The sequence below is a fragment of the Sorex fumeus genome, unplaced genomic scaffold (assembly GCF_029834395.1).
Source record: "Sorex fumeus unplaced genomic scaffold, SorFum_2.1 ptg000008l, whole genome shotgun sequence".
Classification (NCBI taxonomy): Eukaryota; Metazoa; Chordata; class Mammalia; order Eulipotyphla; family Soricidae; genus Sorex; species Sorex fumeus.
Window position 1 is genome coordinate 78,554,395 of NW_026606065.1, and position 15,899 is coordinate 78,570,293.

Consider the following 15,899-nt stretch of genomic DNA (forward strand, 5'->3'; position numbering starts at 1 on the left):
CAGGAGAAGCTGAGGTCAGCCAACAGTCATGTGAGAGTTGAAAGAGGATCTCCGGAGGCCTGGCCGAGGATAAGGCTGAATGAGCTGGAAGCTGATCAGCCCCCACTGAAGCCTTGAGTTCACTGTGGCCCCAAGTGCCACCTTGATTGCATTCTTGGGAGCCCTGTGGCTATAGGAACCTCTCTCGGCCCCTCCTGGGTACCTCCCGGATGACTCACCCATGGGAACTGTGAGGTAATAAGTGCTTGTTTTTAAGTAGCTAGATTAGTTATGCAGTAATTAATAACTAATATATATGTATATATGTTGGGATGGGGGTTGAAAGGATGAAAACTAATGACAAGGGAAACCAACAAGGATGAGTTGAATAGAGTCAGAAACTAGGACAGGAATGCCACTTGTCTGGGAGTGGCATTGTCCTGAGGGAGGGGTGCCGCCCAGCGGGTGCTCAGGAGGCCTGGCTCTCCGCACTCACAGTCCCCACGGAGGATGTGGTGCTGCTCAGCTCTTGCTGCCGAGGATTATCTTTGCCACCCCTTGGTGCTTGGGCCATATCTGACAGTGCTCAGGGGTTTTTCAAGATGCTCAAGGGATCATGTAGCACTGGTTGGTTGCATTGCAAAGCAAGTGCTTTACCTGTTTTATTTTCTCTGTGTATAAATGTTTGAAAACACTTTATTGTGAACCCTCTGGGTACTTCTTTTTCTTTCTTTTTTCCTCCCCCACCCCCGTTTTTGGCTTGTTTTTGGACCATGTCCATCAGTGCTCAGGAGTTACTTTTGGCAATGTTCAGAGGACCATGTATGGTGCCAGGGATTGAACGGAACTGGAGCATCCTGCATGCAAAGCTCATTGCTCATTGAACTCTCTCTTTAGACCTGGGCGACTTCTTTAGACCACATCTTGGTTTCATTTCTTTCCCAGAAATTCATTCACAGGTGTCTTCCTCAACCCCAACTCCCTGTTTCACTGAGCATAGAGCTGGGGAATAGGCAATGCTGGGTCTAGACTAAAAATAAAAAGCAAAAAAAAGAGGGGGGGGAGCTGGAGAGATAATAAAGTGGGTAGTGCACTGGCATTTCACATGGCTGGCTCAGGGTTGATTCCTGGCACCGTATATGGTCCCATTAGCCCCATTAGGAGTGATCCCTGAGCACAGAGTCGGGAGTAAGCCCTGAGAACTGCTGGGTGTGGCCCAAAAAATGAAAGGAAAAAAGAAAAAAGAGAAAGAAAGAAAAAAAAGAAAGGAAGAAAGAAAGGGAGAAGGGAGGGAGGGAAGGGAGAGAGATAGAAAAGGAGAAAAATGAGGCTCTTCTTTTCTTTAAATAGAAAGGACACTTAATACATAGAGAAGGAATGATAGAACTGGAATGCACCACTTCAGAGCCAATACCAGATGTGCTCATCAGTGCACGTACAGCGCTGGTTTCAGCCTGTCACTGCAAACATTCTCAAGTGCAGCAGAAGAGAGGTGTCTGCAGAGCTGTCTGACAGGCCACTCTGACCAGTGGTCACACTTGGCACTGTGGATAGGGACAAAAGAACAGTGTGCTTTCCCATGTGAATGTACACAATTTACCCTAAAACTAATAATTAGGAAATACAATGTGATAAATCCAGCATTGATACATGGAAATACGTGGAAATTAGTTTTATCGGGCAGAAGTGAACTCTCAAAGTCTCAAGGTTTCTTTCTTGGGAAAACTAACTCTATCTCTCTGCCTGTTGAGTGCATTCCTGGCAGTGTTCCAGCAACCATTTTGTGATGGGGGAGAACCTGGGGCCCCCACATGCATTCCTAGCCAGCACTTCAGCCTTTTGAGCTACGCGGATTGCATTTTGTTGTTCACCTATACGACTTCCTATACCAGACTCTCAAAATGTAAATGCTGCTTTTGATCAACCAGGGTGTTGGAAATTTCCAATCTACCAACAGAGAAATGCTTTCTCTCCTAATTTATAGCAAATGTAAATTTCTCCTCTAGTGAAGATTACCTGCTTGTCAAAATCATATAGACCTGACGTCTTTTTTTAAATGGAGAAGTTGCAAAATTGCTTCTTCCTCGGGGCATTCCTGAAACTTAAAAAATTAAAGTTCAGGGCTGGAGAGTTAGTACAGCCAGTAGGGCAATTGCTTTGCATGTGGTCAACCTAGGTTTGATCTTGGGTGCCACGTATAGTACTCTGAGTCCCACCAGGAGTGATACATTTGCACAGAGCCAGGAGTAAGACCTGAGCACACAGTCCCCCCCATCACCCTCACCCTGCTGTGTACCCCCACCCCCCAATGGAAGTTCATTCTTTATCATAAAGCAGAAATAATTTAATGAATAATACAATTAAAATTGGCCTGAACTTTTCAAACACGTTCAAGTTATGTGTTTTGTTTTTAAGCGAAATCTAGGATTAAAGGAATTTATAGAGCCACAAAATCGAAAGCAACAGGTGAAGGCTGGGAGGTAGCTCAAAGGGCTGGGGCTCAGGTAGCCTTGCAGTAAACCAAGCACAGGGCTGAGAGTAGTTCCCTGAACAACTCTGCCTGTGTGGGCTCCCAGCCAAAGCAACAGGTAAACCTGAGTAGATATTTTTAAATGCGTATATGACCTTTTGGGCCAGCGAATTTGTTGTGCTCAGAAGCTACTCCTGGCCAGTGGTCATGCTGTGCGGGAGGGTGACATGTGTTGTCAGCTCTAACCTGCTGAGCTCTGTCCATCCCCTTATTGCATGTCTTGCGTGTGATAATGATGAAGTACTTGGGCTGAAGCAACGTTACTGACCACTTTTCAGGGGCTCAATGGGAAACGCGATGCAGTGAGAGAGATCTCGAATGTTATGAAACGCTGGCATTTAGCGGACTGGCGTTGTCTCATCTTTTCAGTTTTCAGATTGTCATTGCCCAACTCAACAGCTGAGATTAAAAAAAAAAAAAAAGTTAGTGCCAGTCTATTTCTTGCCCTTTCAGGCTCACGGCGTCACAGAGAATCAGTACGCTGAGTCCTGTTCCCTGAGTTTCCCTTTCACTTCGGAATCCGGACAGGAGGCCATCCCAGGTGCCACCCCATCCCGATCAGCTTGCACGCGAGCCTCACGGAACCCGCGACCCGGAGCGCGTCCCTCCAGCCCGGGGTGGGGGGGTGGGAGCTGGAGCGCGTGGGCGCGGCTGGGGCGGGGCCTGGGAAGAAGCGACCAATGGGAGACGAGGTGGAGGGCGGGGCGGGGCTTCGCGCAGGCTCCTGGGAGGCCCCGGCCACTAGCGGGCCTTTTCTACCGCTCCGGGCCGCTGCGGTGCGCGGTTCCTGCTGACCCCGGGTAGGAGGAGGTGCTGGGCAGCCGCCGCCGCCCGGTAAGCGCCGGATCCCCCTGGCCGCGGTTGTGCTGACCGCTCCACACCTGCTCCTGGTCGCCCCTCGCACGGCCTGTACCCATTTGTTCATTGCACCCTGAACCTGCCGGTGCGGGGACTCTCACCGCTCGTGCCGGGGGCGCGGGGACTGGTGTCCCGGAGAGCCTGGACGCGGTCAGGGGGTCGCCGCTGCTCTCCGGTGCCCGTGCAGGGCCGGGCCGCGTGCGGCGTGATGTTCCCAGGCCGGGCCGGCTTCTCCGGCTGCGGCAGTCTCGTTGCGTAGGAGCGGCCTCCGGGCCATCCCACACCACCCTATCTTATCTCCTGGCGGTATTGGCGGATCCCCGCATCCCCGCGATCCGAGGGGAAGGGTCCGTTCTGGCATCAGGCGGGCGCGCCTTTCCCCCTGCGGTGCGCTTCGCCCGCTTCTGCATCACCCCTCCTGCCCGAGGCTCCAGCGCGCCGGTGAGCTCTCTGCTCTGTGCTCTGGGGAAGGGCACGCGTACTTTGAATTGCTCCTTGGAACACCACCAGGTTGGCTCACGTTTGCAAGAGCGGGTCGAATTCATTTGCTCGGAAACTTAATGTAGCTGTGGATTTTAGCGTCTTGCGGGGTGCAAGGGATGTCCTGGGAAGCAGTTGCAATGCTCAGTGTTTTGGTTTCTGCGCAAGAGTTTGTTGGGACTGCCTTCCAGAAAAATCTAGCTTTGTCCTTCTGCAGGGGCAAAAAAAGTTAAATAGGCTTGAGTTTTCGTCTTGTCTTTGCTGCTGCCAAAGTTCTGCGACCAGGGGCATAGATAAGGGACGTTAATGAAAGGCGATAAGATTTCTAAGATATCTTTTAAGCCCACATTTCTGACATCTCTGATGACTTGTTTTTCATCACTGCCTTTTGAAAGAACAAGAAATAAAAGGGCTATGAAAGGCGGCTTTGTGGGGAACAAAGATTTATGAGCACGCAGAAGTTTAGAGACGGATGGATTATAACTTTAAGACGGCAGATTGAAAAGGGAGCACAAGTAACATAGCAAAGGTTTGTCCAGAATTAATTTATAGGGGAAACTTGTAAAGCTTTCAGAAGTTCCAACAGCAATTATTGTATTTAATTAACTCTCTTTTGCAGATGCTACAAAAGAGTTAAGGAGAAAATAAATGCTAGGAGAAAATACAGTAGCGAGTATATGTCACCTAGCATATATCTTAATTCTCGGGAGAATCCTTTGGAATTCTTGATTTGTATAGCAGTGCCCAGGAAGCAAAGTAAATGGAAAACTTTGTATAATGCATGCAGGAAAACCTTACATTTATTCCAAATGTATGGAATTTCCTACCCTCCACTCATATAGCTTTGTAAGGACACCAGTAACTTTTGATTGGGGGCTATTTCCAGTGCGCTGCTCAGGAGCCGTTCCTGACTATGCTCCACCAGCACTGCTGACTTGACTTTTAAGTGCCAGTCCCAGACATGCTGGGGTGCATGCCTGCGTCAGGCCATATTGGTGGGCTACTCCCAGCGGGGTGCTTTGGGGTCGCTCCTCATGGTGTCTGGGGACTGTGCTGTTTACACAGTGTAGCACAGAAGTAGTCCCAGGGTTTTTTTTAGTCCAGCTTGACTAAAGGGTATGGGCTTGAAGGAGTGCAGAGTGGGAAGTGATGGCCTGTTCTGCAGGACACTAGAATTTTTGCAGACTGTGACCCCTTTCCTGGCTCTCAGGCGAGAGACTACTAAGCACTGGTGATTGTCAAGGACACATCCGTCTCCTCGAGTGCATTGGTCTGCGAGCCTGACACTTCAGCATAGCTGGTACTATTCGGTTCCCCCAAATTTACGAGAAGTTAAGAAATGCATATGAGGAGAACTGCTGTATTTCCCCTCAACACACACACACACACACACACACACACACACGAGGAGAACTGCTGTAACACACACACACACACACGAGGAGAACTGCTGTAACACACACACACACACACACACACACACACACACACACACACACACACAAGATGGATCAGAAGTGAGGAGGTATTCTGGTTTCCAAAGCAGAGACTTGAGCCTGAGACGCTCACTCCTGTCCCAGCTGACTGTGGTTAGTCGTTATTGCTCACCAGCCCGTCTTCTCCTCTGCACTCTTACTTAGCTCGGACCTTTTCTTGTTTGCATGTTTGACCTATTGTGGATGCTCTTTGGTTGTTTGTTTATTTTGGGGATTGGTGCCACATCTAATAGTGCTCACAGTTCTGTGTTTGGGGACCAGGTGAAGCCAGGAATGGAACCCAGACTGGGATAGTTCTCTGACCCTGTTATTGTTTTTTTTTTTTTTGGGGGGGGTTGGCATACCTGGTGGTATGCAGGTCTATTTCCTGCTCAGTGCTCCAAGATGCTCCCTGTGGTCCTGACTGGACCATTGTGTCAGCGCTCGAACTGGGTCTCCTGCATGAAAGCATGCACACCAGCCCTTCCATTTGGTTGTTCCATAAACCAGATGACCACTTCTCTGACCCAGCCACCATTATTCTGTGAAGGCACAGTCCTCTCTCTCCCCTGCTCGGGGCTTTGGTCATCGTATTCAGAAAGGAACTCTGGAGTTCTTACCCTCCTCTCGCTAACTTCTGTGTGAAACATAGACATAGGTGAGGTTGTCAGTGAGCGCAAAGTGCTGTCACAGCTTACCCAGGCTTTCGGAGTGGGTGCTCCTTTGTGGAAGTTCACTGTGAGGGTGCGTCCCGGTAGTAACTGACTGGTGTCTGCCCCGTTCGTTGGAAGCCAGGCAGAGGCCAGTCTTCTGCGTGGGGAGTAGCTAACTTGGTGCTCTAGCCAAGTTTCCACGTGCGTGTAACCCAGAGCCTCTGGGTTATCAGCTAACTGAAAACTTAATATTAAAACCAACAAAAGGAAAAGCGGCCAACTCTCATTAAAGCTAAACTAGCAAAACAAATAAAAGTGGGGTGGGAAAACAGAAAGTTAATCACTGACAGGAACATGAGATCATATGACAATGGTGACTTTAAAAACTACTTCGTCTAGAACGTAGGTATCAGTTTATAGGTCGATGTCTCATGTTTTGCTTGCATTCTTGTGAATACCGTTTGTGATATGGGTTGACACACATGTACTTAAATGTATGGATATGCAGAGTCTACATTTCTGTATTTGCTGTAGAGAAATTGCTACTAAATACAATGAATAAAAAGAAGCAATGTCAGAATAATGTTATCAAAGATTAATTATGTAGGAAAGTATTTTAATGTAGAATTGGCCATTGTTTATTTCTGACTGAAGTTTTTAGGTGGCTTTTTCTTTTTGTTTGTTTATTGGGCCATACCTGTCAATGCTCAGGACTTACTCCTGGCCCTGCACTCAGGGATAACTCCTGGTGGTACTCAGAGGACTACATGGAGTGCGAGGATTAGACCTGGGTTGATAGTGTGCAGGGCAGTTGCCCTACCTGCTGTACTCTCAGTTCAGTCTCTAATTCCTTCCTTCCTTCCTTCCTTCCTTCCTTCCTTCCTTCCTTCCTTCCTTCCTTCCTCCCTCCCTCCCTCCCTCCCTCCCTCCCTCCCTCTCTCCCTCCCTTCCTCCTCCCTCCCTCCCTCCCTCTTTCCCTCCCTTCCTCCCTTCCTTTCTCCTTTTCCTCCCTCCCTTCCTCCGTTCCTTCTTTCTCTTTCTCTCTACCCCGTGGTGCTCAGATGCTACTTCTGGCTCTGCACTCAGGAGTGACCCCTAGAGGTGCTTCAAGGACCGCATGCCAAGGAATTGAGCCAGGGCTGGCCCCCTGCAAAACCTTAATGTCTTAACTGTCTCTTTGGCCCTGGCACATGTTTTTATTATTAAATGTGTTTTTCTAGGGGCTGGAGAGATGATCTGTTTGCCTTGTATGAGGCCAATCCTGGTTCAGTTCCCTGGTACCACATGTGGTCCTCTGAGTCCTGCCGCGAGAGATCCCTGAGCAGAGCCCAGTTTGGCTCCAAAACCAGAACAAGTAACCGCCACCCTCCACACACACACACAGATGTGTTCTTTTATTTAATAGAATGTGTTACTGACCACTGACTTAAATATTAGTTGGATTAGGAATTTAGTAAGGCTAAACCTTAGTAAAGTTCATCTAGTACTGAATGTTTTTCTGAATAATAGGAAGCTGAAAGGTGTTTTAGGTGTAGGCTTGTTCTTTGCTACCGAAATATTATAAAACACCGCGTTTTCAAATTCTGTGTTTTTTGGGAGGACTTTTTTCTTACCCTATTGCTGCCTAACTGCTCTGAATTTGCTTCCTGTCACTGAGGAAGAGCTCTTTGTGGATCCCTTAGACTTTCTTTGCATCCCTGCAATTGAACCCTCTTCCTCTGAGCCATGACATATGCCCTTTGTGGGTTCCTGTGTTTTCTCTCAGTGCCTGGGAACCCTTTGCGGAGAATGATGTTCTTGGTGGAGATGACATATACGCCTCTCCTTGGGAAACAGATGTGGGAAACTCCTATAACTTCCAGAGCAGAAGCATGGTGTTGCTTGCTGGAAATGAGTGCGACACATAAAGCATGTTGTCGTACATTGTCGTGATCATCATGATTATGGTCATCCTGTTGTTCGTCGATTGCCTCAAGCAGGCCCCAGTAACGTCTCCTTCATCCTAGCCCTGAGATTTTAAAAACTTCCATATTCAAGGCTCTTTCAGAGTTAGGAGAATGAGACCCATCATTGTTACTGGTATTTGGCATATTGGGGACGTCACGGGGAGTTTGCCAGACTCTGCCGTGTGGGCAGGTAGCATTCAGAAACCTGCCAGGTTGTCCAAAGTAAGAACGAGATAATAAGATGGCCATGCGCTTCCGGGAGCTGGGTTTTATAGTCTATGGGTCTTAGTCGTTGATGGGATTACCTGGTGCTGGGAGCAGTTGGTGGGTGTGACCCCTGCCTACTGGAAGATGGAGGATCTGGGTGGAGGATGCTCAGTCCCAATCCAAGCAGGTTTGGAGATCTCGGCCCCGGGACCCGCATGCCTGTGTTCCTCGGCTGGTTCCTTTATGCGTGTGGAGAGTGGTCTCAGCATGGTTGTGGCTGGTTCTGGAGGTCTTCGGCTCGGGGTGGGGAGGGAAACTCAACCCGCCCCCCTCCTAGGGGCCCCGGCAAGGACAGCCAGGCAGGAGACTGGGGGCAGGAGACTCTGCGTTGTTCTTTTCTGGGAGCTGGGTTTTATTTTATTTTTATTTATTTATTTTGCTTTTTGGGTCACACCCGGCGATGCACAGGGGTTACTCCTGGCTCTGCGCTCAGGAATTACCCCTGGCGGTGCTCAGGGGACCATATGGGATGCTGGGAATTGAACCTGGGTCTGCTGCGTGCAAGGCAAAAGCCCTACCCGCTGTGCTATTGCTCCAGCCCCGGAACTGGGTTTTATAGTCTCTGGGTCTTAGCTGTTGATGGGATTACTCGGGTTTGCCACGTGCAAGGCAAGCACTCTCTCAGCTATACTATCGCTCTGGACCTTGTAGCAGAATTTTTGATGGCCCATCATTAGATGCAGATATATTTAGGTGCATGAGTTCTTGACGTATGGATCCCTTGATCATCAATAAATGATCATTCATAAAGATCATGCCCTGTCCTGTATGGCCTTGTAAAATTTGAAGGCTGTGTTGTGTGGTTTAAGTATGGGCACCACAGCCTTTTGCAGTGAATCGTTTGCTTGTAAGATTGTTTTCCATCCTTTGACTGAGCTAGTTTCTACCCTGATTGCTCAACTGTGTCTCTTGTAGGCAGCAGAAAGTGGTATATACTTAATCCTCACAACAGACCTGAAGAGCTAAGTGTTTTGTTTAGCTTTGTGAATAAAAGTACCGGCTGTGTCGGTGCTTTGATGAGGATGATGTTGTTGAAGACACCCGCCAACCCGTTAAAAGGAACTAAACCAGGAAGGAAGGGGTGTGTGTAGCTCTGACCCTAGACAGTCTCTTTCCTTCACTCTCACCTACCCCCACAGTTCCCCTCTTCCCCGTGAGAGAAGAGAACTGACTTATACAAAGTAAACCAGTAATATATCCCAGAGATTGTAGGAAACTGTATTTTTACTTAATGAGACTTGTTTGCAACATTTTTTCCTGCTCTTCTACACTTGACTGGTTTCATTTCCCTCCAGAGGTCTCACTGACACAGTGAGTGGACTCAAAGAGAAAATGTTTATTTGTAGGGAGTGGGCAGTTTGCACAGGTGCTCAGGGCTTACTCCTGGGTCTGCACCAGAGGGCACTCCCCGGAAGTGCTCCGGGAACCATAGGCAGTGCCGGGATATAACCAGGTTGACTACATATCAGGCAGGCACCTTTTCCTCTGTCCTACCGTTCCAGCCCCTAACAAATGTTTAATGAGTGAAGAGCAAATGTAAGAGATCATCTAGCAAATGGCCTCCATTGTATGCCTGCTGACTGCATATACGCAGAGCAAGGTAGCAGCTTATTGGGTTATTGAAGGCTGCTGTGAGAATCAAGTCAGTCGATAAAGCTGCTAATTTGGGATTTAGTAGCTAGGTTGGTTTATTTAAGCAAGGCTCCCCGGGGAAGTGTTGCTCACATCTGATGGCACTCTGAAAACATGAATTTAAAGAAGAGCCTTCAGGGCTGGAGAGACAGCACAGCAGGTAGGGCATTTTGCCTTGCATGTGTCTGACCTTGGTTCGATCCCCAGCACCCCAGAGGCTCCCCCAAGCCCTGCCAGGAGTGATTTCTGAGCACAGAACCAGGCGTAAACCCTGAGCACTCTGGGTGTGCCCCACCCCAATTTTTTTTAAATTATAAAAAAGAAAAAAAGAAGAAGAAACTGCCTGTGTGATGTCATAACTTTGAGATTTTTTTCCTTTTATGCCTAGGACACATTGTGTTGGAGACTGTTTCCATGACTCAAAGGAGAAGAAACAGTGAGGAGAATGTCAGCCCTCAACTGGAAGCCCTTCGTCTATGGAGGGCTGGCCTCCATCACAGCAGAGTGCAGTAAGGAATCATGGGGCTCCTGGAAGTTTGGCTTGCCTCCATGTGATGGTGCTTAAAAGTTCACGCCAGGGGCCCGAGCCACAGTACAGTGGGCAGGGTGATTGCTTTGCATGGAACTGACCAGAGTTCAATCCACGGCATCCAATATGATCCCCTCGAACACCGCCAGAAGCAATTTCTGAGTGCAACGCCAGGAGTGACTTCTGAGCATTGCTGGGTGTGGCCCAACCCCGCCATTTCCCCTAAAAATGAAAAGTTCCTGTCACCATTTGATGTCTGATGTGAATGTTGTTCACTTATAGAGAGTGAGGTTATCAGAATTCAGTGTTTTCTTCCTAAATTCAACTGCTGCTATTTGCAAATGACATAATGACGTGCACAGAAAATCCTAGAGATTCCACTTAAAAAACCCTGTATTTCACCACATAAGTGTCACCTCCGCATAATTGTCTCACCCTGTTTTGTTTTGTTTTCTTAGTAGTACCATTGCAATTCTAAAAAACAAAACCTGACAGTAAGAAAAGATTAAATGTCACGCAGTTTACTGCTCCATGGATTTATCTGGAGAGTATCACATTGAATGATGTTAGAGGGAGAGAGACAGACACAGAATGATTTCTCTTGTATGTGGGATGAAGAAACTTTGTAAGAGAATAACAAAGCCCTGAACTCAGTAGAAACGAAGAGCAGTAAAACTGGTCATCAGAAGCTTGCCACTGGGTTTAGGCGGTGTTGGTATGGGGGATAAATTAGGGAAGGGATCACTAGGACCATGGTGGAGGTGAAAAGTCCCTTTAAAGAGGCAGGTTGGGGGCCAGGAGGGAAATTAGGGACATTGATGGAAGGAAGTAAACACTGGTGAAGGGATTTGTGTTGGAAAACTGTATGACTGAAACTTAATAATGATTAACTTTGTAACTCTGTAGTTCATAGTGATTAAAAATGAAAAAGTATACAAAAGAAAACAGAAACAAAACACAACTTCTTATAATAGGGTTGGGGAATAGTACAGGGGTTAAAAATGTTTGTTTTTTCTCCTGCTGACACTGGTTCAAATCCCTGGTACCACGCATGGTTCCCCTCAGTGAATTACCAGGGGTAATTCCAGAGTTAGGAATAGCCCCAGAACACTGCCAGTCTAACCAAAACACTTCACATAATGCTGACACTCCAGTTTTTTGCAAAAGATTTTTTTTCATAAAACCTGTGATGAGTATGTGGTGAAATACAGTACTTAAAACAAGAGACCAGTATAGTAAAATGACAAGCTAAAATGTATGTAAAAATCTCTTTTCTATATGCAAATTGTGAAAATAGAAGAATAATACATCAAGAAAAGTCCCAGTCATTTGCTTCAGAAAGAATTACATACCTAGGAAGAAACTTCAAAAAAAAATGTGAATGACATCACGGTCCTCCCATTGTTCATCGATTTACTCAAGCGGGCCCAGTAACATCTCCATTGGAGACTTTGTTGTTACTGTGTCTGGCATATCGAATACGTCACGGGGAGCTTGCCAGGCTCTGCCTGCGGGCGAGATACTCTCAGTAGCTTGCCAGGCTCTCCGAGAGGGGTGGAGGAATCAAACTCGGGTCGGCCATGTTGGCTGCGTGCAAGGCAAACACCCTACCGCTATGCTATCGTTCCAGCCCGTGAATGACATATATAGCAAAAATTGTAAGACATTTTTAGAAGAAATAAAACTGTTCCTAGAATGAAAAGAACAGTTTTATGGATTAGAAGAATAACTTTCTGGATTTTTTTGCCATACCCAGCAGTGCTCAGAATTTATTTCTGGTTCTGCACCCAGGGATTATGCTCAGTGGGATTCAGGAAGCCATATAGGGCACTGAGGATCGTACTGGGGTCAGCTGTGTGCAAGACAAGTATCCACCTGCTATACTGACTCTCCAGCCTCTCTAAGAACTAATTTTTATTGTTTGTTTTTGGGTCACAATCAGTGGTGCTCAGGGCTTACTCCTGGTACTGTACTTATGAATCACTCCTTGCAGGGTTTCAAGGGCCCATGCGAGGTGCTGGGGATTGAACCCTGGCTTGCCACATCAAAGGGAAGTGTCCTGCCCACTGTATCGTTTCTTCAGCCTCTGGAAGAACTAACATTGAAATAACCATTCTACCCAAAGCAGTGTAATTCCTATCAAAATTCTAATGCTGTTTTTCAAGGAAAAAGAGCAAACACTCTTTAAATTTGCATGGAATCATACAAAAGACTTCAAGTAGCCAATGCAGTATTGAGAAAAGATTACCTGTGTCTTATTCTCTGACTTCAAGCCTGACTGTAAAACAATACCAATTAAAACAAAAATGTTGGGACTGAAACAGAGTTTTAACAGTAGAGTAGAACTGACAGTCTGGTGGGTGGGGAAGCAGCACTTACCTGTGAGAGCCCTGGGAGTCAATTCCTTACACTGGGGGGGGGGGGGGTTTAGGACTAGAGAAATCGTACCATGGGTATAGCACTTGTCTTGCATGCTGCTCTCATGGGTTTGATCCCCAGCACCCCATATGCCCACCCCAAGCACCCCCATGAGTGATTTTCTGAGTGCATATTCAAGATCAATTCCTCTGAGCACTGCTGAGCGTGGCCTCAAAACCAAAATAAATTTTTTTTCCCGATTCCTAACTTTTTAATAGGAATGATATTGAAGGGGCGAGAGAGATCGTATAGTGGGTAAGTGCTTGTGCTTGCTTGACTTGGGTTTGATCTCTGGTATCCTGTATGGTTTCCTGAGGGCCTCCAGGAGTGATCCTTGAGTGCAGAGCCAGGAGTAAACCTTGAACACTACTAGGTTTGGCCCAAACACAGAAGAGAAAAAAAAAAGGAGAGAAAATAAGATTGCAGAGTATCTTCTATTTCTCAATTTTATTTCTAAGTTTATATTATAGTTTTCCTCCTCCATAGTATATCATCCCGTATCCTTAGCTGAATTTCCATTTACTAAGTGATAAAATATATGTATATTTTAATTTTAGGTACATTTCCAATTGATTTAACCAAGACACGACTCCAGATTCAAGGCCAGACAAATGACTCCAAATTCAGAGAAATTCGGTACCGAGGAATGATGCATGCACTAGTGCGGATTTGCAGAGAGGAAGGGCTGAGGGCGTTGTATTCAGGGTAAGTGGATCTTTATACCAGTGTATTTATTTCTCTGATGGTTGCTCAAATAACTGGACTGAGACTAATATTTCATGAAGGAAAAGGAAAACAGATTTATTTGGAAAGGCTAGTAGTGTGGTAGATTTCTTTTTGGTTTTAGTTTCAATTTTATTTTCTGTATATGTACTTCATGTGTGCTTTTATTATTTTTCAAATATGCATAATACAAGCATTGGGCTTTTGTTGTTATTGCTGCTCTTTTTTTTTTGTTTGTTTTTTGATTTGTTCTTTGGGTTTGGGGGGCATGTTTGGCAATGCTCCGTGGTTACTTCACTGAATAACTAAGGAATCACTCGTGATGGTGATCATTCTGGACTCAGGAATCACTTGTGATGGTGCTTCAGGGACCATATGGGATGCTGAGGATTAAATTCAATTTGACTGCATGCAGAGCAAGTGATTTACCTGCTGTACGAGTTCTCCAGCCTCATGAACACTGTTTTTAGAAAATTTCATATTTCTGTTTTTTACTCTGAAAATAGCCCTTTTCCATGGCTATTCTGTGAATCACTGGTGTTTTTTGCCATAATGAAAATCATGAATTCCCTATGGGAGAGAGCTGCAGTGAACTACAGTGTGTGTGTGTGTGTGTGTGTATGTGTGTGTGTGTCTGTGTCTGTGTGTCTGTGTGTGTGTGTGTGTGTGTGTGTGTGTGTGTGTGTGTGTTTTGGTCATAAGTATTTAGGGGTTGATGCTGGCTCTGTGTTGAGCTATCAGCTCCCAACAGTGTTCAGAAGGCTGTATGTAGTGCCAGGATCAAGCCGAGTCAGCCAGGTGCAAGGCAAGTACCATAACCTCTCTGGCCCCTGGGTTTTTTTTTTTTAATCTAAAAAAATGCATTGAACAGTATGGTATTGGGTGTGCATAAGAAAGTGAATAGATAAGACCCAGCACTTGTCAGATAACAACTGTCAGATAACAACTCCCAAATCAGGAAACAACTGATTTGGGAGGATTAATAAAGAGGAATGATTAAAGGAGCTGTTTCAGGATTAGGCTATTGATATATCTAGGATCTAGCAAAGTGACAAATCTACTATGAAAGGGACAGGGACAGGAGGTAAGGGACCTGATTTTGAAAGAATTAGGAAGACTGAGGTGAAGAAGGGATCTGCATTCCCATAGAGCAAAGCTATGTGTAAGAAAGCGTAGTATGTGCTGGAGAGATAGTATAGTGGGATTCGGTACATCACATAGGGCTCCCCAGTAACTCAGGGCCACCAGTGACTGACCTTGGGTAGTGTGGGAGATGGTGAGTGGCAGGAGAGGGAGTTGGAACAGTAGTACGGCATCAGGACATGAACACCTCAGACCATGCTAAGCATCTTTTATTTTGTTTTGTTTTGGGGCCACATGTGGCAGTGCTCAAGGCTTATTCCTAGCTATATTTTCAGGGGACACTCCTGGTGGACAGTATGTGGCACCAGTACGGAACCAGGGTTGGTCATGTGCAAGGCAAGTGTTTCTCCTCCTGGACTATTGTCTCTGGTCCCACATTAGATATTTTATCTAATACCACATAAGTTGCCGGTGTCTCACATTCCATCACCAATCCCTCAGTATTTTTATTTTTCAATGAGCCAACTTGGGATCTTATCTTCTCATGAAAAGTCTGTGAGTGGAAGCACATCTGTATGCTTCTGATAGCAGCTCCTCACTGAAATTAAGGATGCTTTTTATGTTACCTGAGAGACCCAACTCATCGACTCACTAGAGGCCTCTGCCTGGCTCCTGGAAGCATCTGGGTTGCAATGCCCATGTCATCCAGAAGTTACTGGTGGGCTTTAATTTGGGGGACTGACAGAGCATTATACAGATTCCATGCAGTCCCTATAAGGATACCAGTGACATATTTCAGAGAAATAAATCAAATACTCCTGAAATTCATATGGAACAATAAGTCCTCACAAATAGCTAAAGCAGTCCTTGGGAAAAAGAATATGGGTGGCATCACCTTCCTCAACTTCAAACTGTACTACAAAGCAGTAGTAATTAAAACAGCATGGTATTGGACTAGAAACATCTGCAGACCAGTGGAACAGAATTGAATATTCTGTCATAGACTCTCAGATATATGATCACTTAATCTTTGATAAAATAGCAAGAAATGTGAAGGGGAGCAAGGAAAGCCTCTTCAACAAGTGGTGCTAGGAAAACTGGACAGCTACTTGCAGAAAAAATGAACTCAGACCTCTGTCTAATGCCAGGCACAAAAGTCAGATCCAAATGGATTAAAGACCTTACTATCAGAATCCATAAGGTACATGGAGGAAAATGTAGGCAGAACCCTCCATGACATTGAAACTAAAGGCATCTTTAAGGATGAAACACCACTGACCAAGCAAGTGGAAAAAATATAAACAAATGGGATTACATTAAACTGCA

At 46.1% G+C, this 15,899-nt stretch overlaps 1 protein-coding gene across 2 annotated transcripts in view; it reads left to right on the forward strand.

Annotated features, from left to right (window-relative positions):
• The first annotated feature begins 3,213 nt into the window (after positions 1-3,213).
• SLC25A30 (solute carrier family 25 member 30) overlaps positions 3,214-15,899 on the forward strand; it is a 292,859-nt gene continuing 280,173 nt past the window's right edge. For both annotated transcript variants that reach the window (XR_008791466.1, XM_056108779.1), the window contains exons 1-3: positions 3,214-3,343; positions 10,209-10,329; positions 13,325-13,472. Coding sequence is in view for 1 of the 2 variants with exons in the window: in XM_056108779.1 (XP_055964754.1) it covers positions 10,266-10,329; positions 13,325-13,472 (212 nt within the window). In the remaining variant the exon portion in view is untranslated. The remainder of the gene's footprint in view (positions 3,344-10,208; positions 10,330-13,324; positions 13,473-15,899) is intronic.